The sequence below is a fragment of the Onthophagus taurus genome, chromosome 11, assembly GCF_036711975.1.
Source record: "Onthophagus taurus isolate NC chromosome 11, IU_Otau_3.0, whole genome shotgun sequence".
Classification (NCBI taxonomy): domain Eukaryota; kingdom Metazoa; phylum Arthropoda; class Insecta; order Coleoptera; family Scarabaeidae; genus Onthophagus; species Onthophagus taurus.
Genome location: NC_091976.1, coordinates 6,390,571 through 6,417,075, shown reverse-complemented (window position 1 = coordinate 6,417,075; position 26,505 = coordinate 6,390,571). Strand labels below are relative to the sequence as shown.

General features: G+C 36.3%; 2 protein-coding genes across 2 annotated transcripts in view; both read left to right on the top strand.

The window, feature by feature from the left end:
• The window catches only part of LOC111414325 (uncharacterized), a 190,907-nt gene that overhangs the window by 29,278 nt on the left and 135,124 nt on the right, over window positions 1–26,505 (top strand). The window lies entirely within an intron of this gene.
• LOC139431726 (uncharacterized) lies at window positions 2,282–9,002 on the top strand. The gene is made up of 2 exons (XM_071199832.1): window positions 2,282–5,820; window positions 5,909–9,002. The coding sequence occupies exon 2, from the start codon at window positions 6,095–6,097 to the stop codon at window positions 7,103–7,105; it is 1,011 nt and encodes a 336-aa protein (XP_071055933.1). The 5' UTR covers window positions 2,282–5,820; window positions 5,909–6,094; the 3' UTR covers window positions 7,106–9,002.

Here is a 26,505-nt window from a genome sequence, read left to right as displayed (position 1 = left end):
GCAATAGTCGATATTCTCAACACGTTCCAGGAGGCGCAGCGCATAAACGCTTATTCCAGACCCATTGTCGCTCTGGTGACCCTGGATATTAGAAACGCCTTTAACTCGGCGAGATGGACCGACATTCTGTGGGAACTGCGACGAACCTTCTCTACGCCGGAATATCTCATGAGAATGCTCGATGACTACTTGCGGGATAGAACTATCGTGTATAATACCAGTGAAGGAAAACAAAGCCGAAAGATGACATGCGGCGTGGCCCAGGGCTCCGTCCTGGGCCCAGTCTTGTGGAACATCTTTTACGATGGGGTACTGAGGATGCCTATGCCAGAAGGTGCCTATTTGGTAGGATACGCCGACGACCTCGCCGCCATCGTTTTAGGTAGAGAACCGCGTGAGTTGCAAATAAAAATCAACAGAGTCATGCGAAGGATACATTCCTGGACGTCTGATCGGGGACTGACACTAGCAGCCGAAAAGACCGAGATTGTCCTCCTCACGAGACGTAGGATCCCGGTGCAAATCCCTCTTACGATCAACGATACGGAAATCACTGCTGGAAAGGCCGTTAAATACCTCGGAGTCGTTATAGACAACAAAGTCACCTTTGGGCAACAGATTCAGTTGGTGTGCGGCAGGGCCGCGGGAGTTGTAGCATCACTGGCGCGGTTAATGGCCAACATTGGTGGTCCAACGACAACAAAACGCCGGATATTGATGGAGACCGCCCATGCAATTATGCTATACGGAAGCGAGGCATGGTCAAAATCAATTACCAACGATAAGTGGAGACGCTTGGCGGCTGTGCAGCGCAGGGGGGCACTCCGAGTTGCCAACGCCTACAGAACCGTGTCTGGCCCGGCGGTCCTCGTGGTGGCCGGCATAATCCCGATAGACCTCATGGCCCTGGAAAGAAGACGCAACTGGTCCTCGAAGGGAGGAGCTCAGGAAAGAGACCGGAATAGGGCCCGAACGCACCAAGAGTGGCAGCATAGATGGGATCGAGAGACGAGGGGACGATGGACGGCGCGCTTAATAGCTGACATCGCGTCATGGAAAGACAGAAGCTACGGGGAGGTCAACTACTTCCTTACCCAATTCCTCTCCGGCCACGGCTACTTCAATAAGTTCCTATATACCATAGGCAAAACAGGGAGCCCCGCGTGTCTTTATTCGGACTCGGCTACCGACGACGCCGAGCACACTTTTTTCCGCTGTGTAAGATGGGGGGAATTAAGGGAAAGATTGATAGGTGTCGTGGGCCCCATAGCGCCAGAAACTATCGTCACACTGATGATGAGCACAGAAGAAGCGTGGGACAAAATAAATACCTTTATTGCCACGGTCCTAAAGACCAAAAAAAGGGAAATGGACGCTGCCGTACGAGCTGAAGAGTGAAAGTTGGTGGCGGAATGCTCTCCTCGTTACCAGTGGACGAAAAGAAGGTGGCGGAGGGGGAACCCGTATGGATGAAGAGCCCCCTCCTAGCGCCGTAAGTCCTAATGCTAAAATCTGAAACAAAAAGTTAAAGAGTAATTCTTGTGTGTTCTTAAAATGCTTACCTGGATCGAGACGATGATACACCGTGACCACAACCCTGGGTGAGGCCATTGGGAAGGAGTAGATGGAGGGGTCACCCTATGGGTGCAAGGGCCCCTCCTCAGCCACGTAAGTCTGAAATTAAGAGTTCTTTCAAAAAGAGTGAGGGACCTTTTGTTTTTATTTTGTTCCCTATACTTCCCTGAGACCGATGCGACCACCGATGACAGCGACGGAGGATACCCGATGACAGCCCCCATCGCGACCCTGTTTGGTGGACACATGCTCCCTACGACACCGGATGGGATAGAGGAGGGGGAACCCGCAAGGATGAAGAGCCCCCTCCTAGCGACGTAAGTCTTTATGTTAATGTGTGAAACAAAAAGTAAATGGAGTTTTTGATGTATTCTATAATACTTACCTGCAACGGGATGGTGATGTACCGAGATGACAGCGCGGTGAGAGACCTACAGTAAGAGGACGGGGGTGGAGGCACCCGGTGGAGCTAAAACCAAAGACGACGTCCTAAACGATGATCCCTCCGAAGAAATACCCAGAAGGGTGGTACCGGAGAAGAGAGGGGGGTTTTTTACTGGGTAGACACTGTGAGTCCCAGACTCCCGGCCGAAACACACCTTACGAACACCTTTAGGCGCCAACAGTAGGCCGGAGTGCGTAAAAGCATTTTTCCCTCCTCTGCGCAAAAAAAAAAAAAAAAAAAAAAATAGGTTTACATTTATTTGCTAAATGTGAAAGACATCCACATCTGTAACAGGATTTTATTTTTTTAGTTTCACTGTTTGCATTAGGTTTAACAAAAGGTTTCTTATTTTTATAAAGGATACTTCCTTTTGATGTTTTTACACTATTAACAGCTGCAGTTGTAAATGGAACGTTGCTTCTTTGTAATTGAGCAGTATCTCTCGCCGAAGTTTCCATGCTGATAGCTATTTCCAATGCCCTTTCAATGGTGAGATCCTTTACTTCCAGTAATCAGCTCTGTATGTTCTGGTTCCGTAAACCAAACACAAACTGATTACGAAGTCCTTTTTTTAGGTAGTCGCCAAACTTGCATGTGGTTGCCAAACATTGTAATGACACTAAATAATCCTGGACACTCTCTCCATCGTTTTGTTTACGTTGTAAAAATTTGTAATAACAATCGTTGTAATATCAATCACAAATCGGATACGGATATAAAAATATTGCTGCTAACGTAACAACCATCCCTAAATTTTCATCTGTAAATGACGTTCTAGTTGACGTTAAAATGATCTTTCAACATCACAACTTGTAAGTGGAGCATAAATAAAATACTGAGCTATTGAACCATATTTTTCCTTAAGAGTTAAAGGTATATTGTTTTCGACAATTTGTTGAACAATTTTCAAATCCGAACAACAATTTTACCACAAAGGGAAACTAAAAACAATTCTTAAAAAAAACTATAATACGAACTCAAACAGAACTCCAAATTCCAATTAAAGGTAACTAAAGAAAGATAAATAGCAAATTTGACGAAATTATGCGGATGAAAAGCGTCGAATACTGCACATTTGAACAACAGTGAAATCGTACTGACAGTTGACAATGTTGACATTGATGCGCAATAAAAAACCGATCGTCGGTCGTCAATAACAACCGATCAGGTGAGTTGACTTGACGCCACCGACTCATTTTCTAGGAGAACAAGTGGAGGGGGTAAATCGTATCGTACCGTTACAAAAGTTCCGGGCCCTAGTAATAATTAACATAATATTTGCATAACAATGTTTGACTTATGTCGTTGTCATTCTCAACAAATGTCAAGTATTGTAACAAAATGAATATTCGTGTTGCTCCTAGAGGTGAATTTCGACACAAATTGACTAAAGCGCATTTCATTCTAAATAAACCTATACCTAAGAATTGTAAATACGGACTGATAGTGATACCGCCAAATCTGACGGCATTGATAGCACAGTATCAGTGCTTATAATGTCTTCCGCAGCCCATTGGTAGGACATGTCGGAACAGGTTTGAGCATATTGCTTAAATCTGTAAATGGTTGTTCTAGCCACTTTTTCTATATGCAAATGCAGAGGAGATAGGCCTAGCAGAACCTCCATTGCTAGAGTTGGCGTTGTGCTTATCGCACCATAGATTGCCAATCCGGCTACTCGTTGAATTCGTGAAAGTTTACTGATAACTGAAGTCTGTCGGACTTTCCTATACCCGGCTGCTGCTCTGTATGTGATCATAGGTCTAACCACAGTCACATAGAGCCAGTACAGTCTTTCAGGGGTAAGACCCCAATTTTTTCCACAAAGACGGCGACAAGTCCACAAACTTCAAACCCAATTATACAATTAACGATAGAAAACAAATAATACAAAAACTAACAGGCATGAGACTACCGAATGAAAACACTATAATATCCTTTGATGTGGTGAACCTTTACACTAATATCCCCACCAAACAAACTTTGAAAATTGTCGAAAACATTCTAAATTCACAGTTAGATGAAAATGATAGCAAAAACATTTTTAAATTATTCCAGATATGCTTACAACAAAACTTTTTTAATTTTCAAAACGAAACATATACGTACCAAGAAGGACTCCCCATGGGATCTCCTTTAAGCGGCTTATTGGCGGATATTTTTATGAATGAGTTGGAGACCAATTTTATAATGAATGAAAAGAACCCTTATTTCGAGAATATACTAGTATGGCAACGCTATGTAGATGACATTTTGGTCATTGTCAACACCAAAAAGACAGAAACCATAGACAATCTACACCAATACATCAACACACTACACACAGACATCCAATTTACAATTGAATTTGAAAACAACAATACAATAAATTTTCTCGACATCACAATAGAAAAAACCAAACAAGACATACAATTCGAAATATACAGGAAACCGACTCAGACAGACGCTACGATCCCATATGATTCCTTTCACAACATAACCCATAAAATGGCAGCATTCAGGTCCTACATCCATAGAGCTTATAATTCTAATTTAAACACAGAAAGATTTAACAAAGAAATTAAAATAATAAAAAACATCGCCATAAATAATTCATTTCCAGAAGAAATAATAGATAAAATGATCCATAGATATCAAATCAGACAGGACCTAAATAATATTACACAGTTGCAAAATCAACAAACACAAAAAATCAAAAACTACAGATCCATCACACACCAGGGAAACATTAATAATAAGATAAAACAGACAATGAAACAATACAACATTCTAATAACAGACAAACCAAATAAGACTATAGGCGATCTGCTCTTGAATAACAAAGATAAAATAAACAAATTAGATGACAATGGAGTGTACGAACTGCAATGCGATACATGTCATGCTACGTATATCGGGGAAACAGGCAGAGCCCTTAGATTACGAGTCAGGGAACACAAAATAAAACATAATTCCAATTTTGGCAAACATATAAACTTTAATCTTAACCACGAATTCAACGACGAAAAAAACACGAAAATACTACATCACATAAACAAAGGTCATCTCATGGAAATCCTCGAAGGATATGAAATTAACAAATTCATAAACAATAACCCTGATCTAACATGTCTCAACGACCAAACCCAAACTGCATACAAACCACTATATTCTTTCCTAAAACAACCCTACACCCCACCCCGAAAACCCCCAGATAGACGAGGATTTCAGAATACGATGTCGATCTGAATTCGCACTACTCTGGGTCCCTTGGACATCAACCCCCCCCCCTTCCATAAACTATCCTGTTATCCCATCAACCCCTTTAACCCCCATCCCTATCAATTTATAGACTCTATATTACAACCAACCCAACATATCCCCCCAGGTTAAACGAGGATAACAAAACAAGATGTCATTTTGTTATTGCAATAACTCTGGATCCCATGGACATCATACCTATCCCTTATTATCCTACCCATAACCTTTAAAAAAAAAAAAAACCCCCCTCTTCCTCCCTATTTTTAAAAATGAAAAGTGGTTTTAATAATTATTGCTATGTGCGTTACAATAATTCGTTACTATCCTCAAATTAAATTTTGACTTCAAATATATTGCCAAACGGAAAAATAAAATATCCCCAAACAAATTGACACATAACCTCAAACTAACTTTCACAACTCCATGACGCTTCAATTATCTAAAATATTTTAATCTTTCATAATCACAACTTAAAGGAATCATTTGCATAATCTAACGGTAGAAACAAGTGAGGAATTGCCAAATGATTGAATCTAATGTATATTTTGTAAGGAATTGACGTAAGTTTTATTATTGTATTAATTTTTAAATTAATTTAATTTAGCACGTTAATCCGAGATTTATTTAAGAAAATTTGTATTTATGTAGGATAACTCCTGAAGATGCTGTATAAACACAGTGAAACCGGTTGAGTGAAAATTTAAAAATAAAAATCCATTAAAGTGCAACAACCGAAGTTTAATTTTAATAAATTAATAGTTTATAATACAAAAGTAGTATTATTACATGGCGCAGTCAGTAATGAAAAGGGAAATCTGAAGAATAGAAGAAAAAATGGAATCGTTAAAACAACCGAAAAGTATGTCGATGACGGGGGACCTTGGACAAAACTGGAAGAAGTTTAGAAAAGCAATGGACGTTTATATAAACGCAAGTGGTTGTAGTACCAAAGATAAAAAGGTTCAAGCATCGGTGTGGATTCATTGTATGGGTGAAGAAGCCGCAGGTATTTTAGAAACTTTAGATTTAAATGAAACAGATGAACAAGATCCGGAGGTAATAAAAACGAAATTAGATGAATATTTTATTCCGAAAACTAATATTAGTGTAGAAAGACACAAATTCAATACGCGAATTCAGATGGAAGGAGAAACATTTGATGGTTTCTTATCAGAATTGAGAAAAATTGCAGCCAACTGTGATTTCGGGACATTAAAAGAAGAGCTGATAAAAGATAGAATAGTCTGTGCAACCAGAGACAAGAGGGTAAAAGATCGACTTCTCCGGGAATCAAACTTAACCTTAAAAAGAGCTACTGAAATTTGCCAGGCAGCCGAGCAAACTAGTGCTAGCATCAACGAATTGGTGTTGAAACAAAAAGTAGGCGATATAGCAGCCATGGGTAAGAAATACAATCAAACAACAGACAACAAGCAGCCTTGGCGCCGAAGTGCAAGATATCAAGCGATGACCTCAGGACCATGCAAATGGAGTGATCGACAAGAAGGGAAGACAGAAGATATGAAAAAATTGAGAATCTGTAATCGATGTGGAAAGAATTGGCACCAAAATTTTCGTGAGTGTCCTGCATTAAATAAAACCTGCTTTAAGTGTTCTCGGAAAGGTCATTTTAGTTTTGTTTGTAAAACAAAGAATGTTAACAGCATTATCGATAGTAAACAAGAGAGTAATCAGGTTGATAACAATAGTACAAGTAATAATTATGTGTTGGATAGTATCAATAATAATCAGAATAATGTTTGGTTTGAAATAATTAGAGTTTTAGATTGTAACAAGCGTATTCGCATTAAAATAGACACGGGTTCTTCCAAAATACATTTTTGACCAATTAAATTTAGATGTAGAATTAGATCAAACTGGCGGATATATATCAGTTTATGGTGGAGAAAAACTTAAAATTTTGGGTTCTTGTTTATTAAATATTCAGTTTAATAGTGATGATTATGTATTTAGATTTGAGGTTATTGAAACAGATAAACATGCAGCACCTGTATTAGGATTAGAATCCTGTGAAAAACTTAAATTAGTTAATAGAGAACCAGCAATAAACGCTATTAGGTCAAATGATTCAGTTGAATGTACAATGAAAAATCAGTTTGCTGACGTTTTTGAAGGTTTAGGGTCAATAGACATCAAACCTTGTGATTTTAAAATTAAAGAAAATTATGATCCGGTAGTTGTACCATGTAGACGAGTAGCATTTCAGCTAGTAGAACCACTAAAAAAAGAATTAATGCGCATGGAAAATGATGGTATCATTTCCAAGGTAACAAAACCAACTGAATTTGTTCATCCCATAGTGATCGTTCAGAAGAAACAATTAGGTCAAATTAGGGTATGTTTGGATCCTAAATATTTGAATAATGTTTTAGTACGGGAATATTATACAATACCGTCATTTGAGGAAATAACAAGCGAAATGAAAGGTACGAAATACTTTAGTGTATTAGACGCGAATCAGGGTTTCTATCAAATTAAATTGTCTGATAAAGCTTCATTAATGACCACATTTTCAACACCTGTTGGTAGATATAGATTTTTAAGATTGCCCTTTGGTATTAGTGTAGCACCAGAAATTTTTCATCGAGTATTTACTGACATATTTGGTCACATAAAAGGGGTTAAGATTTACATAAATGATCTTTTAATATTTGCGACAACAAAAAGCGAACATAACTGTTGTGTACCCGATCAAATAAACCCACATTAGAACTCTAAATATACTTTATTTCTCAGTAATTAACAATAACACACAGCTTTACAAGTCACACTGTTTTATTCTGTTTACCGACGCTTCGTTCTTTTTGTAGAGGGCGCGCGCGTCTGTCTAAATACATAACATTACTCCCTCCTTCGTTACAAATCTAATTTTTGGGGTGCCTTTATGATTCTTTTAGATCGACGTAAGTTAGGGGTTTTAGGAGATTTGGGAGTAGAGGGATGATCTGAGGAATCCGATTCTGGACCTTGCGGTATCTTAGATTTCTCCATTGTCTCCATAGTCACAGGTACTATCGGCCAAACCTTATTTACTACATGGCGTAAGGGACAGAAAACAAATCCCCCGCACGGTCGCTTTACCGAGTACGGCCGAAGAATCGAAGACTGGAGGGGCGTACTCATTTTCTCTCGAACCTTTGCTCTAGCCTTGTCGTCTCTTCAACCCTGAAGTGCCGGGCGCCCGATGCCAGCTTAAAGTCGAGCGCCCCTTGGATTCGAACAAAAATACACAATTTCGTGTATTTTACTTACAATTCAAATAACTGGACCAATGTTATGACGTAGTCGATTTTAAAAATTCATAAAATAGTCAAATATATTCATTAAAATAAAATAATTGAACTTTAATAAGTGAAAAAAATTGTTTCTTAATTTTAAATACGTTTCTGTACTGTATATCTTCGTAAAGTTAAAGAATTTAGTTAAAATTCGATGTAAAAATCGTCTCTTAATTTCCATTAGTAATATTTTTTTTCTAATCTCATTTAAAATGGCATTTTAACCGTTTAATATTATAGAAAGTCTCAATAATTTCAAGCCATTTACGACCATTAATGCGTTTACGCACCGTTTCTTCACATTTTTTTGCGTATTTTTGACATGAGGCTTTTGCGAATTTTTTTTTCTTGAGTTGATATATTTTTTTTGTAATAAGTCTTAAAATTTTACAATAATTTCTCACCTTCATCGTAAATGGGTAAACAATAAACTTTTTATTTTTTGTACACTTTAGTAATGTTAAAAAATTTATTACCTTATTCACATAAGGTAATATAAAATTTCTGTTGAAACTACCTGTAAACTGAATTTTATAGATTGTTATTTATGAGCATGATAATATTCCATATTATAATGAAAAACTATTTGATTTTGAGTATATAATTCATTTATTTACAAAGAAAATTTTATTAATAATAAAACATTTTATTATATATATTTTTTTTTTTTGCGCAGAGGAGGGGAAAATGCCTTACGCACCCCGGCCTACTGATGGCGTCTATAGTTTGTGGGTCGGAAAAATCGTATTTCGGCCGGGAGTGTGGGACTACAATTAATTAGCACCTGCTACCCACTAAAAACCCCCCCTCTCTTCTCCCGGACCACCCGGATTTCTGCGGAAGTCGTTATATCCAGGATTCAATTGCAAGAAAAAAAATATTGATGGTTAATATTAATTTTATTAAGGTTGTCTCAACTTACCGGCTTTGGAAGGGACTCTTCATCCCGCGGGATGAAGAGTTTTATCTTTTTCGTCTTGAAGACCACAGCCAGGTATGCGCTTATTGTTTCTCACTTGGTTTTGTCGGTCAGCATTGAAAAAATTAAAAAGATTTCATCAAATATTAAGAACACTTTAATAATAAAAATTATACCTACTTAATAATGAATAAAATTTGTTATGTCAAAATTTAATAATGGGTGTATAACCCGTTATTATTTTGACATTCTTCTAATCGGGATGTCATTGAGCCGACCAATCGCTGACATAAATCCCCGCCACGAAGACTATCCCATTTCCGCATAACGTATTCTTCTAAAATAGCTCGGTCCCGAAATCGTTCGTTAAATTCCCACCCGCTTACCATATAACCCCACACCTCTTCAATGGGATTTAAATCGGGCGAGCGTGGAGGCCATTTTAATCGTTCTACGTTATTATTGTCTTGAAACCACCCCTCGACTAACCAAGCGGTATGGATGGGGCTGTTGTCTTGTACAAATGTTAGAACCTCCACCTCATCCTCAGGATATACTGCCCTCACACTTGGAATAAAAATTTCTTCCAAAACCCCAACATAATGCCGAGCAGTAAATGTTGGGGGCGAAACTTTAACCAACGCTCCAGGCCCGGCATCGCTGATCCAACCCCATACACCTGATAAACAGTTATTGTGGTAATTGTAGTAATTCGTCAGATATCATCATCATAGAGTAGTTACAAGGTTCTAGAGCTTACCAAGTGAGACTCGTCCACTGGTTGCCATCGTAACGACATTTTCGACGTCATATCTCGTCCCACTACGACGCCAAACTCGCTGTTTCGAATTTTGGGATGACAAAAACGTCTTTTCATCCGAAAATATGACACCTCGCCAATCCCGGTTTATATTTTCTTCACAAAATCTCAATCTGTGCTGGGCATTCTGGGGTGACAGCTGAATTTTTTCTGCCGGTATTCTAGCCCGCAAACCTATAAAATTATTAAAATTGTTTAGTCATTCTGCTATTTTCTATGTATTACTTTAAAATACCATTCTCGTTTAAACGGTTTCGAATGGTTTGAAGGGAGCAGTCGACTATTAATTCCTGCCGGATAGCTCTTGATGGGCAAGTTGGGTGCATACGAGCATAATTGACAATTCGCTCATCTTCATCGGCAGTTGTTTTTCTTGGCACTACTCGTGTGCTCTTTAAACCCCTCTCGCCATTCAAAGCGCCTCGCCTTATCCATTTGTTTACTGTCCATCTTTACCAACAAAGCGAAAAATAGAACCACAAAGAATTTCATGTTTTCAAAAATAATTCAAGTAACCCTTTTGATTAATGTATTCCATTATTCTTGGCAAATCAAAATGATTATTATAGAGCTCCTTAAAATACACCCAAGTTTCATTTAAAATCGGGCAAATTTTACTGCAAATTCACACAGATTTTATTGCCTTCCAAAAACAAAATTGATGGGCAGATCAAAAGCACAAAATTATTTTATTAAAAGTTAAACTGTTGTGTATTTACATTGTCAAAATAATTGTAATTGGTAGATGATAATCGGAATTAAGCTTACTATATAATCATAATATTCAAAATTATTCAATCTTACCGACAAATTCACTTGGTTGCAAATTTGATGAATGGGTATTCCGACCTCGGCCAGAGCACACCTTCATCGTGAATACTTAACACTAAATTATCACTACCTTAATACTCTAATTTAACACTATCAAAAGCAAAAAAAAAAAAGAAGCCGCTACGAAAAATAACAATAAATTAATACTATCTTAATATAAAAATAACGCAGTCGTAAGACTATCAAAATCAAATATAAAGAAGAAAACGCTCAGCAAAAAATAGCAAAACACTATCAACAACCGCTCACGATCGCCAAAAGCAAAGTGATGTCCAAACGAAACTTAAAAGAATAAATACCATCAAAAAATTAAAATTCTAGGTAATTGCGTTATCTCATTTTTTTATGACCATCGCAAACCCTTTGTAAAATCTTACCGCGCGACATTTAAAGAGACGGGGATGTTTCCCACAATTGGATGGTAACAGCTGACAAACTCTAAACGAAAATGAAAATAAATATTTTGTTGTATTTTATTCTGAATGATTTAATTAAGGAATTCCGTAAAATTTTGACAGATAATAATTTTCAATCAATAGGAAACGTTACAATAATAATTACAATAAAAAATATATTAAAAATAAATATATTTTTAATACTTTTTTTTTAAATATTTATTATAATAATAAATAACATAAATAATAATAAATATAATAATAAATAAATATTTAAAAAAAATATTAAAAATAGTTTATTGTAATTATTATTGTAACGTTTCCGGGTGGTCCGGGAGAGTGGTCCCTTCCAAAGCCGGTAAGTTGAGACAACCTTAATAAAATTAATATTAACCATCAATATTTTTTTTCTTGCAATTGAATCCTGGATATAACGACTTCCGCAGAAATCCGGGTGGTCCGGGAGAAGAGAGGGGGGGTTTTTAGTGGGTAGCAGGTGCTAATTAATTGTAGTCCCACACTCCCGGCCGAAATACGATTTTTCCGACCCACAAACTATAGACGCCATCAGTAGGCCGGGGTGCGTAAGGCATTTTCCCCTCCTCTGCGCAAAAAAAAAAAAATATATATAATAAAATGTTTTATTATTAATAAAATTTTCTTTGTAAATAAATGAATTATATACTCAAAATCAAATAGTTTTTCATTATAATATGGAATATTATCATGCTCATAAATAACAATCTATAAAATTCAGTTTACAGGTAGTTTCAACAGAAATTTTATATTACCTTATGTGAATAAGGTAATAAATTTTTTAACATTACTAAAGTGTACAAAAAATAAAAAGTTTATTGTTTACCCATTTACGATGAAGGTGAGAAATTATTGTAAAATTTTAAGACTTATTACAAAAAAAATATATCAACTCAAGAAAAAAAAATTCGCAAAAGCCTCATGTCAAAAATACGCAAAAAATGTGAAGAAACGGTGCGTAAACGCATTAATGGTCGTAAATGGCTTGAAATTATTGAGACTTTCTATAATATTAAACGGTTAAAATGCCATTTTAAATGAGATTAGAAAAAAAATATTACTAATGGAAATTAAGAGACGATTTTTACATCGAATTTTAACTAAATTCTTTAACTTTACGAAGATATACAGTACAGAAACGTATTTAAAATTAAGAAACAATTTTTTTCACTTATTAAAGTTCAATTATTTTATTTTAATGAATATATTTGACTATTTTATGAATTTTTAAAATCGACTACGTCATAACATTGGTCCAGTTATTTGAATTGTAAGTAAAATACACGAAATTGTGTATTTTTGTTCGAATCCAAGGCGCGCTCGACTTTAAGCTGGCATCGGGCGCCCGGCACTTCAGGGTTGAAGAGACGACAAGGCTAGAGCAAAGGTTCGAGAGAAAATGAGTACGCCCCTCCAGTCTTCGATTCTTCGGCCGTACTCGGTAAAGCGACCGTGCGGGGGATTTGTTTTCTGTCCCTTACGCCATGTAGTAAATAAGGTTTGGCCGATAGTACCTCTTTATAAGTCTTATCTTCATTCTTCTCTATTGATGTTGGTAAACTTTGTAATAACCATTGATATCTCAAATTCTTCTCATCCTCTGATATATTTTCACTGTGTTGATTTTTACTTTTATCCATTTTCAAATGATCCACATGCATAAATCTAGTTTCATTATCAAATTGCACCATGTAAGTTCTATAACTCTTCCTTTCTACTATTTTTCCTTCCCTCCAATGTCCTAATCTTCCGCCCAAATTAATAAACGCCAACACTTTATCATTTATACTAAATTCCGGTTGTCTCCTCTTCATCATCATTGCCTTTTCTTCATCTTTAACAGCGTGTGGATGAATCAATGTAAGGAGTGTTCTCGGAACATACTTGAAAACAAGTTCTGTAGGCTTGAGTCCAGTTACAGTATTTGGCGTGTTTCTATGTTTTAAAAGAAAATTATCTAATAGTAGTTGTAGAGATTTTCTACATTGTTTTTGTTCATTTTCCCTTAATTGTTTTGCCAAATTTTTCTTAACTGTTGCTACATTTCTTTCTGCTAACCCATTAGATTGAGGGTGGTATGGAGGAGAATGTGTTAGCAATATACCATTCAACTTACAAAATTTGTTAAATTCTGATGATCCAAATGGTGGTCCATTATCTGTGACTAATTGCTGTGGCAACCCAACAGTGGCAAAAATTGATCTTAGGGTAATTATTAACTCTTCCGCCGTTGTATTTTTCATTACTTTTACTTCCAACCACTTACTGAAGCTATCCACCAGCAACATGAAATATTTCCCACACTTCTGAAAAAAATCTAAGTGCACTCTCTCAAAACATCTGTTTGACTTTGGCCAAGGTACTATAGTCGTTGTTGATGATTTGCCATGGGTAAATTTGCAAACATCACATTTATTGCAATACTGCTCTATATCTTCATCCATCAGAGGCCACCATAAATTATTTCTTGCCAACATGTTCATTCTTACCATGCCAATATGTTGATCATGGAGGAGTTCCAAAATTCTCATTTTCAATTGGTAGGGAATCACAGCTCGATTGCTAAGTAGAATACAGTTCTCTTCGATAGACAATTCATTTTGTTTCCTGAAATAAGGCTTAATATTGTCATTTTCAACTTTCATAGGCCATCCATTTTGAAGATATTCTTTTATTCGACATAATGTAGTGTCTTGATTTGTGTTACACGCGATATCTTTTGCTGTAATTGGGAAATGTGCATCCAGAATATTTATATCAATTTCCTCGATAAGTTCCTTGTTAATGAGCGGCAACCTTGATAGACAATCAGCGTTTCCTATTTCTTTTCCTCTTTTATATAAGATCTTATAATTGTATCCTGACAAGATAACGGCCCATCTCTGTAATCTTTGAGATGCATGAATAGGTAAACCATTCTTTTCTCCAAACAATATCTTTAGCGGTTGATGATCACTAATCAATTCAAATGGTCTTCCATAAAGGTATTTATGGCATTTTTGTACTGTGAAGATGATTGCCAATGCCTCCTTTTGAACCTGAGCGTAATTCCGCTCAGTATCGGACAACGTTCTAGAAACAAACATAACTGGTCTCTCCACACCTTCAACAATTTGGCTCAACACTCCCCCAACTCCTGTTTTAGATGCATCGCAAGTAATGCGTGTAGGGTATTTAGGATTAAAATAATCAAGTGTAGCATTGGACTTTACTAGATGTTTACTTTTGTTAAATGCTTTCTGACATTCTTTATTCCAGTGAAAAGGAATATCCTTTCGCTCTAGATCATATAGTGGTTGCAATAGAGTTGAAGCGTTTGGAATGAACTTATGGTAATAGTTTAAAAATCCCAAATAAGAGCGCAACTCAGTCAAATTTGTGGGGGCAGGTGCTTGCATTAACGCTTCTATTTTATTTTCTACAGGGTGAATACCATTAGCATCCATTTTGTAACCCAGGAACTCAACCGACAATTTATTGAATTGACTCTTTTCATAATTGATGATTACATTATAATTTTCAAGTTGTTTGCACACGGCATCTACATTTTTCTTCAATTCCTCTAATGTACGACCTGCTACGATAACATCATCTATATAGCATGCGGTCATTGGTATATCTTTCAAGATCTGGTCCATAATGGATTGAAATATACTTGGTGCTGAAGTGACACCAAATGGTAGTCGATTATATTCAAACAATCCAAGGTGGGTATTAATTGTCAAATATTTCTTACAATTAGGTTGAACTTTTAATTGTAAATAGGCATTTCTTAAATCGATAATAGTGAAATGCTTACCTCCAGCCATCGCACTAATCACGTCCTCTATTAAGGGTAATGGATAATGGTCTTTCTTCACATTAGGATTCAAGGTCTTCTTAAAATCGACACAAAGACGAATTTTCTTCTCTTCATTATTTGTGGATTTCTTCTCAACAATAACAATCGGACTTGCCCATTCGCTGTGACGTACTGGGCTTATGATATTTTCCTTGACCAACCTCTTTATTTCCTTTTCAATTAACTCTCTCTGCGATATAGGAACTGAATAGGCTTTATGGAATACAGGCAAGGCATCATCTTTTAAAACAATTTGCGCCAGAAAATGTTTTATACAATTATTTTCATCTGTTTTGAACTTACTTTTTTCATTATTTACACTATTACTACTATTACTGTTTTCTAAACTTTTATTTGACATATTTTTAATTATTGTGTCGACTTTTACCCTATTGATCGTTAAATTTTGTCGCCATTCGGGGACCAATACATCTAACCAGGGACGACCTAATAAACTAACATTTTTTTCATTTATAATGACTAACGGAAATAATACTTTTTGTTTATTTTTAGTAGTTACCCTAACATTGGTCTGACCTGCAACTTTTAATTTATTACCACAAACCGACAAAAGTTGTTTTGGACAACTCTGTAATTTACAATTTGGTAATATCATATCAAATTTGTCTTTAGATAGTATGCTAACACTAGCACCAGAATCGACCTCCATCGTTACTAATTTTTTGTTAATACTTATCTTACTAAATAACTTATCATGAACTGTATTAATATTTATTTGTTGAATCGCTAATTCACACTCATCACTGCTCTGTTCACTTGTGCCCTCGGACTCCACCGCTGATTCCACTCCATGTATTCTTTTTTTCTTCCTGCAGCACGTCGCTATGTGACCTCTACCTTGACAGGCATAACATTTCCAATTAATTGCCGGACAATCCTCATGATCATGGTTACTTCTCCCACATCTATAACATTTCTTCTTGTTTTCCCTTACGCTTGACCTTGCAGACTGATCCTTTTTATTAATCTCGACTTGACATTTCTTTCCTATATCATTTCCCTCACTACTTGACGACTTTCTTGACACATATGACTCTTTTTGATTTTTGTTATATTTAAGATTGATTCGCCTAACACCCATGTCAGACGTTTTAAATTCTTTCACTTGGGAATCGGCTAACTCCATATTGACTGCAATTTTTTTTGCGTTTTCCCATGTTAAATTGTCTTCCGCCAACAATTTTCTTTGAAGTGCCAATGATTTTATTCCTGCTACGAATCTATCTCTCAGTGCTTCGTTCAGGAACACCCCAAAATTACACGTATCTGCTAACTTCTGTAACTCTACGACATATTCACTAATATTCTCATGTTCTTCTTGATCTCTTTTATTAAATTTGAATCTTTCGGCAATATTTTTAGTGGGCGAATAATATTTCTTTAACACTGCGACTAATTCGTCATAAGTTTTCGTGCTTGGTTTATCAGGTAATAATAAATTTTTTAATATGGCATACACCTTTGCTCCTATCAACGTAATTAACAATGCCGCTTTCTTTTCTTCTTTGATATCATTAATTATAATATACTGTTCAAGGCGTTCGATATATTGTTCAAAATTCTCTGTTTCGGGTGAGAACTCGTTCCCTTTCCGATCGACATTTTTTTTTTTTTTTTTTTTAGGTTAGACTCGAATTACTTTCTTCGTACTTTACTTTGACTTTTTCTTTCACTTTCGACTTCTTCGTTTATCTCGTCGTCAATTATGTTGTGTACCCGATCAAATAAACCCACATTAGAACTCTAAATATACTTTATTTCTCAGTAATTAACAATAACACACAGCTTTACAAGTCACACTGTTTTATTCTGTTTACCGACGCTTCGTTCTTTTTGTAGAGGGCGCGCGCGTCTGTCTAAATACATAACAATAACAAGATCTTAAAGGAGGTTTTAGAAACAGCTCGTCAAAAAGGGGTAAAGTTTAACGATACAAAATGTAAAATTCTAGTAAATGAAATTAGGTATGTGGGTCACATTTTTAATGAGAATGGAATTAGTCCAGATACAGACAAAATTGAGGCAATTAAAAAAATCAAATCCCCAGAAAACAGAGATAGTTTACGTAAATTTATGGGTATGGTTACTTATGTTTCAAGATTTATTCCAAATTTAGCAAAAAGGACTCACAATATGAGACAGTTGTTAAAACAGAACATTATTTTTGAATGGTCAAATATTCACCAAAAAGAGTTCTTAAACTTAAAAGAACTGTTAATGAACAGTCCAGTATTACATTTTTATGATAGAAACAAACCTATAGTACTAAGTGTCGATAGCAGTAAGGATGGGATGGGGGCAGTTATTTTACAGGATGATGCTCCTATAGTTTATGCTTCAAAATCATTAACACCTTCACAACAAAACTATTCGCAAATAGAAAAGGAAACATTAGCAATACTTTTTGGATGTAAAAGATTTCACCAATATCTTTTTGGAACTAAATTTACCGCAGAATCAGATCATAAACCTCTTGAGTCAATATTCAAAAAACCTTTTGACAAAGTTCCTTTTAGATTACAACGTTTATTACTGAATTTACAAACGTATGATTTCGTAGTAAAATACAAGTCAGGAAAAAAATTATTTTTTGCGGATCACTTATCCCGTAATAGCTATGACGATCCAAATTTTGAAATAAATGATACGGAAATAGACAAACAAATAAATATGATCAATTATGTTAATGTAACACCAAAACGTTTGGAAATTATTAAGTTTGAAACAAGCAAAGATAAAGAGTTACGAGACTTATTAAAAGTGGTTAAAGATGGTTGGCCACAAGTTAAAAACACTTTGGATAATACACTCAAACCATACTGGCAATATAGAGACGTGATTGTGGAAGTTGATGAACTTTTGTTTTTGAGTAATCGAATTATAATACCAAAATATTTGCGTAGGGACATATTAACAAAATTACATTACAGTCACTTGGGAATCACAAAAACGTTAGGTAGAGCAGCCGAATTAGTTTTTTGGCCAAACATGACTTTAGATATTAAAAATATGATTCAAGCCTGTAGTACGTGTTTAAAATTTCAAAATAGTTATCAAAAAGAAGATATTATAAATAAAAAGATACCAGAATTTCCATGGGAAATAGTTGCAACTGATATATTTCACTACAATGGTAAAAATTACCTCTTAGTAGTTGATTCATTTTCAAAATTTCCAGAAATAGTTACAATGTCTGATTTAACAAGTCAAACCGTAATCAAATGTTTAAAAACAATCTTTTCGAGACACGGAAAACTAACAATTCTGTATAGCGACAATGGACCTCAATTTAATAACGTCTTAATGCAAAATTTCTTGAGTGATTGGGAAATTACGTTTAAAACTAGTACACCACATTATGCACAAAGCAATGGGTTCATAGAACGTCATGTGCAAATCATTAAAAAACTTTTAAAGAAAGCTATAAATGATAACAAAGATATATACATAACACTTCTAGAATATAGAAGTACACCACTCTATAACAATGGATATTCTCCTGCAGAACTACTCTACGGACGAAAGATTCAGGGTTTATTACCAATAAAGAAAGAATTGTTAACACCACGTTATGACATAACAACTCATTTAAACAAATTAAAAACCAATCAATGTACACAAAAATTCTATTACAATAAACATGCAAAACAATTAGAACATGTTAATGTTAATGACCATGTTATGGTTTAGGATCCACATAATAAAACTTGGTGTAGCAGAATGATAATTGAAATTGATAAAACAAAACCTCGATCTTATTTAGTTAGATTGAATAAAAACCATAAAACTTATATTAGAAATAGAAAATATCTTAAGAAACTAAAAGAATGTATTGTGTCAGACGAAGATTTTACGAAAATGTTAGACACTGTATTAGATAACAATATAGATATAGATCATTCTAATAACGATAATAATATTGTACAAAATGTAAATAGGGAGGAGGAGGTAGTGGAAAATAATAATATTCCTATAAGCAACACCGCATCCTCATCTCTATCAACCGAAGCCGATATTAAAAGAACTCGTAGCGGGCGAATTGTTCGAACGCCATCTAAGTTTAAAAATTATTATTGTAATTAAAAAAAAAAAGGGCGTGTTATATAAGTTGCCTATGCAATACCACGCCAATACGATGACTCGCGGAAAGACGCGGTCACCATTCTTCTAGCGTCTACGAAGTAGCGAACAGCCATTTTGTTGTAACGTTGTAAATCAATAAATTAATAGTTTATAATACAAAAGTAGTATTATTACAACACCGACATGTCATTTTATTGTCCCGACAAGAAATGCATTTCGTTTACGTTATAACCGACAAGTCGGCCGACATGTTGTGTCCTTACAAAAACAAGGCTTTACTGCCATTTTTGCAACTCCAAAGGCAACAAGACGGCAATATTTTTGTAAATAAGTGGTGAGATGCAGTGACAAGCTGTAAAAACCGCCATTTTGGCTCAAAAACAGGCTTCATGAACCGCGGTACTTTGTAAATCTAGGGACTTTATTTCTTTTGATTTCAAATAAACATAGCAACATTTGTTTGCATTCAAAAATTGTCTGAAGTGTCACTTTAAAAATCCTGTTTTAAAGATGAATTGCGAAAATTTTGAAAACTTTGACATGTTAGAATGTTACATATTACAAAATAAAAGTAGTGAATTGGCTGCAGAGTTGTATTTTAATAGATACCCGGAAAGAAGACAGCCAAATGCGAAAATATTTAGTCGTTTAGAAGAAAATTTAAAAACATTTGTGTTAACTATTTAAACACACTCCTCTGAATGGCTAAACAACTCTTTATTATCCAACGGTTACACTTAATCCAACGGTTTTTTAAACTGCTCTACTCTAAACCTTATGACTACATATGTGCCAGTTTTTAAATATACACACCACAAGAACCTCCCCACGCCATCTATCGTACAAAAGCCGCACCACACATAAAAGAACGCTAACACTCGGCCACCCTGATGTTAATCGCGCACCCGCGCGATGTTATACTTCATAATCACTTAAATATGTGGGTTTTCTTCGTATTCGTCGAGTTGTAGATTCCTCTCCGATTTCTATCGTTGAAGCACTGCGACAAGGCGGATCGTCTTGCTCCTTCTCACTCTCATCTGAGGGTGATTCTTCATCGGTTTCATCATCCGACTCCTCATGATTTTGGTATATTTTTAATTGCGATACATGGGCAGTTGTGGCAAACTTTCGCTGGTCTTCTACGTCCAAGGTTGCCACTCGATATGTGTCGCTTGGCAGTACGGCGATCACTTCTAACGGCCCTCGGTACTTATCTTGTAGCTTTGTCGGTTCGCCATCTCCCGGCTTCGCGACACGCTTCATAAATACTATGTCACCAACGTTAAATTTTAAACCTGAATATCTTTTTCGGTCATATTGTTCTTTATATCGAATTTGTTCTTTTTCGATCACATAGCGCATTTCACGTTGTACAGTTTCAGATGGTATCCACTCGTTCTGCGCGTCTTTAGCTACTGTTTTTAGTTTAGCGGATCCAAATTTTGGCAAATACCCGTAAAGTACTTCGTACGGCGTCTTACGAGTGGTTTTGTTTACCGCAAGATTTAAATTCTGCTCTATTTGAATTAGATTCGTATCCCATCGGTCCTCTTCTTCTTTTTCAGTCATTAAACACGGAATTAATGTTCGGTTTACTCGTTCCACTTGACCGTTCGCACTTGGCCATTGAGACGAATTTAGCGTTTGTTTAATACCACACTCCGTCATGAATTTCCGAAAATTGTCCGATGTAAAACTTGTTCCCCGGTCACAGATAATTTGATCTGGAATCCCGAATTGATCAATGAACTTTTTCAATACACGAATTGTCGAAACAGTCTTTGTATCACGAACCGCATACAACTTAACAAACTTAGTCAACGCGTCCACGACCACCAGTATGTGTACATTTCCCTTCTTGCTACGAATTAATGGTCCTAGGTGATCAATGTGAATGCGTCCAAACGGACGCTGAGATACAGGTATTGGATGTAGTTCTCCCGGTTTCTTCCCACTTGGAATCTTTGATAACAAACATTCAACACAAGCTCGAATATGACGTTTCACGTATGATCTCATGCCTCCAAACCAATAATACTTTTGAATGCTCGCCATCGTTCTATCCACTCCGAAATGTCCTTGTCCATCATGGTGTTGTACCACAATACTTTTCCGGACACTTTTCGGTACAACGTAGAGTTTTCTCTCTATTTTTCCCACCTTCACGTTTCGTACTAATCTAGAGTTATCAATCTCATACAATTTTACTTCTTCTTCTTCTTGTCGTATACGTTTAGGCTTTTTAAGAAGTTCAATTATTCTTTTCAGTTTTGCTGCTTCACTAAGGGGTAGTTGCAGATAGCCCTGTGCCAGATCCAACGTCGTAAATAATTTGGCATTCTGTAAATTTTCTAAATGTTCGTCCAAACTGGCTATCGGAAAGTTTTTCTTTATCGTCTGTTGGTTCAACCTCCGATAATCCACCACTAGACGCGGTTCACCCGTTTTCTTTTTAACTAATAAGACCGGACTCGCGTAAGGAGAATCGGTCTTCGTCACGATTCCATTTATTTTCCATTCATTTACAATTTCTGCGATAGTTTTTCTCTCGTCAATGTTTGCGCGATATGGTTTCGATCTTACCGGCACCCCCGAATCGTCAATATCCATAGTAATCGCATTTGTGCATCCTAGTTCCGACACATTCAACGCAAAACAGTCACGATATTCGTTGCACAATTTGTCAATCACTTCGTCCTTTGTTTCACTATCTACCCGGAGCATATCCACTGTTATGGGTTCCTTCGACGGTATTTGTTCCGAAATAGTGTTTATATCACGCACAATCCCAACCACGTCATCCTTCATAAATTGTTTCGGATTCTCACTTTTGTTTTTCATTGGTACAAGTACATCAATGTTCGCTACCTTTGCTTTGATTAGCTGCATTGAATTGTTAGACACAATAACGTCCTCAGCAGCCACCACACATTCGCGTCGCGATCGATCAAGTTCGCTGATTTCACTAAACGGCAATGAATCATCCCAACCAAACACGAGACTGTCTTTAATTCGAGCGTAAGCTAACTCCGGAGCTTCCGTAAAAGATCGACCAATTATCACCGGCACGGATTGAGCGTTCTCTGGAACCACAAAAATGTCCACGTTATTTACGAACACTTCGTCCACCATTACCCGCGCGATTATCTTCTCGCTGCACTTTACTGGTTTTCCCTCTCCGAATCCCGTAAGCTCAATATTTGTTTTCTGCCGATTTTTCTCAGCAACCAAGTGAGCTTGAATTGTACAAACGGCGCTGCCTGGGTCGACTAAGGCCACATACTTTTTCTCGTTCAATAGGATTCGCTTAAAGTACTTTTCAATACCGCTGTTGTATGTCGTTGTTGTATCTTCTACTACACGAATTTCTCTTCTATCACTATCTTCTTTTCTCCATCTGCAATCTTTACGTTGATGCCCTGGTTTGTTGCACAAAAAGCATACTGCTTCTTGTTTTAGACATTGTGATGCCATATGTCCCAACCCTCCACATCGGAAACATTTTATACCTTCTGACTTGTTTCTACGTTGATCTTGCTCACCTTCGTTTTCCCCTACGCTTTTCCGCAACATTGTACCTTGTGATTTTGTATTTTTATTTCCTGTGGTTGATTCTCTTTTTTCGTGAACTTCCTTTCTCTTTTCAATTAATCGTTCACTATTTACGATATCCTGGTACAATTCATCTAAATCGCCGTAAGACTTAACGCATAAATTACCGGCAATCACTCTCGAATAAAGACCTCGTAAGATCTCCTCTTTTATCTCGTTATTGTTTAATTGTAATGCTCTGCATAATTTATATTTATCATGATAATACGACATCACGGACTCGTTTTGTTTTTGAATTCGTTTCCGCATACGGTCCCATTTTTCTCCCGTACTAGTAGTTTCGATGAACGTTTTCTCAAATTTTACCCTGAAGTCATCCCAATTTCGGATATCGCCGCTTCGTGCGTTATACCAATCGCGTGCAGGTCCTACGAGATGGTTTCTCGCCGTTTCGATTTTAATACATTCCGGCCACTTATACATCGAAGCACTATTTTCGATACCTTGTATCCATTCTGCGGCGCACAACAAATCAACATCTCCATCGAACGTTGAAATGGTTTTGTTTAAGTCAGGCATTATTTGGAATTGCTCTGGTTTACTACTTGCAAGTTCGGCTTTTCTGGTATTAGTCTCGGCTCGCATTTCTCGCAAACATTCGGTCAGTGCGATCAACACGTTCTGCATATTTCCGCCGTCTATTCCAGTTGAATTTTCCGCCATGGCCGTCCTGCTTCGTTTAAATTGAAACAAAAGCCCCCTGTTTCTGCTTTATTCGGTTCGGTGTTGTTTGACGGCAACTCACTATGTGGATCACTCATAAGTCCAGTATAATCTTAGACGTGGAATCTGTCCAGCGAAAATCACTTCACGGTAGATCCAGACGTTTGGGCACTTCACTTCACAGTAGGTCCAGACTTTTGGGCACTTCACAGTAGATCCAGACTTTTGTGCACTTAACTTCACAGTAGGTCCAGACTTTTGTGCACTTAACTTCACAGTAGGTCCAGACTTTTGTGCACTTAACTTCACAGTAGGTCCAGACTTTTGTGCACTTCACTTCACAGTAGGTCCAGATTTTTTGGGCACTTCACAGTAGATCCAGACTTTTGTGCACTTCACAGCAGGTCCAGACTTTTGGGCACTTCACAGTAGATCCAGACTTTTGTGCACTTCACAGTAGGTCCAGACTTTTGGTCACTTCACAGTAGAACTTATCCCTATCCCACTTCTGATATGTTAACTATTTAAACACACTCCTCTGAATGGCTAAACAACTCTTTATTATCCAACGGTTACACTTAATCCAACGGTTTTTTAAACTGCTCTACTCTAAACCTTATGACTACATATGTGCCAGTTTTTAAATATACACACCACAAGAACCTCCCCACGCCATCTATCGTACAAAAGCCGCACCACACATAAAAGAACGCTAACATTTGATTGTTTTAAAAAGCCTAAACCAAATTCGTATTATAAAGAAATTGAAGACGAAGAAATAAATGTTTTAGCGGCACTTACAGCTAATTCGTCGATATCAAGCCGCGAAATGGAGAGTGATCTTGGCATTTCGAGAAACCGTTGTATCATGCATCATTTACGAGATGGTGATACCCAAAGAAGGCTTGAATTTTGTCGGTGGTATGTAGTTCAGGTTAATGAAAACCCAGGTTTCAGTAGAGCAATTATCTGGACCGATGAAGCACATATTAGCAGTGCGGGGATATTTAACAGAAATAACCAACATATATGGTCGAACGTTTATCCCCAAAATACCATTGAAAGGCGTACTCAAGGCCGCTTTGGCTTTAACGTATGGGTAGCATTGCTAAATAATGAAGTTTTAGCATATCAAATATACCAAAAAAATTTAAATGCGGAACAGTATTTAAACATATTAACAAACCACATTGAAAGATATGTTGATGATTTACCTTTACGTGATGCGGAAAAACTATATTTTTGTACTCATAGCATCTAGGATACCTATTTCCAGCAAGTTCGCATAGCGACGAAAGTTAATAAGACGAATCTAACGGCTTTCCATAAATCCATCTCCGTCTGACTTTCGATAACGCGACTTCGTAAGTAATATATATGATGATTAGAGCTCGGATTTTTATGCAGTCAAATTATAGGAAATATGCGCCATACTTAAATATGCAAGCTTTTTATTCAAAATATGCAAAAAATATGCAAAAATATGCAAAAATATATGCCTATAGCATAAGGTATATGAGGACCAGATTTTCTATATGCATTTTGTCCATTATTTACATTTTTCCAAAATAAACAAAACTTGTTGCATCCTTGCTGAATCATTTAGTAATAAATGAATATTCTTAAAAAACATATAAAAAATCGTGTAAATACGATACCTATATGCAAAAATCTAGTTTCAATTATTTCCCAAAAAAGTTGAAAAAAGCTTGGGCTAACTGCATTTAGGTTGTCACTCAGAAACAAAATCCATTCTGATTTATTGTGGTCCAGTTTTATAAAGCTCAAATTACATTAGCGTGCGATTATTTACCATGGATACGCATATTTCAACCATTGGGTTCACCGGAAATATGTTTAATCATGGAAATTAATCGAATGTTAATTAAATTTTATTGAGCTTTATAAAACTGGACTGTAGAGGTGTAATAACACAAAAAAGCTTAAAACTTAATAATGGTAGAAGAAGATAATAATTCATTTGGAATAAAAATATTTTATTTATTTTTATAAAAACTAGCAAGAAAGTAAACGAATCGCATACTATACGCCGTAAGGTTCTTCTTCCTCGTTATTGCAATCGCATAACATATCACCCTCTTCAATACCATTATCTTCATCAGCATCTAGTTGGTTATCATCAACGTTATCAGTCTCACCGCCATGGTAGGAGAAAACTGACTGTAACCATGTAAGTTCAGGATCATTGATCCAGTTTGCCCCTGAGAGTTCCACTAATAGATTTGAAAGGCTCTTAAGCTTTTTTGGTTTAATAGTATTTTGGAGTGCAACATTCGGTAATTGTATAGTACTCAACTTCTTTCCACGTTTTAATAGCGTCTGAAATGGTTTAGAAGGATCATCATTTCTATAAAACAACTCGGTTTTAAGTAAAATAATATTATCATTTTTAGATCGCTTGATAATTATTCGTTTTGCAGCACTAATCCCTTCAATTTTCTTTAAAGAATTTAATGCGACCTTGACATCGGAAACAATCCAGTCTGTACCGAGCTTTCGAACTTCTCCTTTTTTTGAATAAATTTCATAGTATTTTAAAGGAGACTTTATTGTGGTGTACGATCGTATAACTTTTTCAACTTGCCCGAAAACACGGTCTGCTGGCATCTACGAATGTCCCCGTATTGGCAATATCACTACCACTGATTCAACAGATCTCGGAGCATCCCTGTGTAACCATAGCATAAGCATGTGCATCATA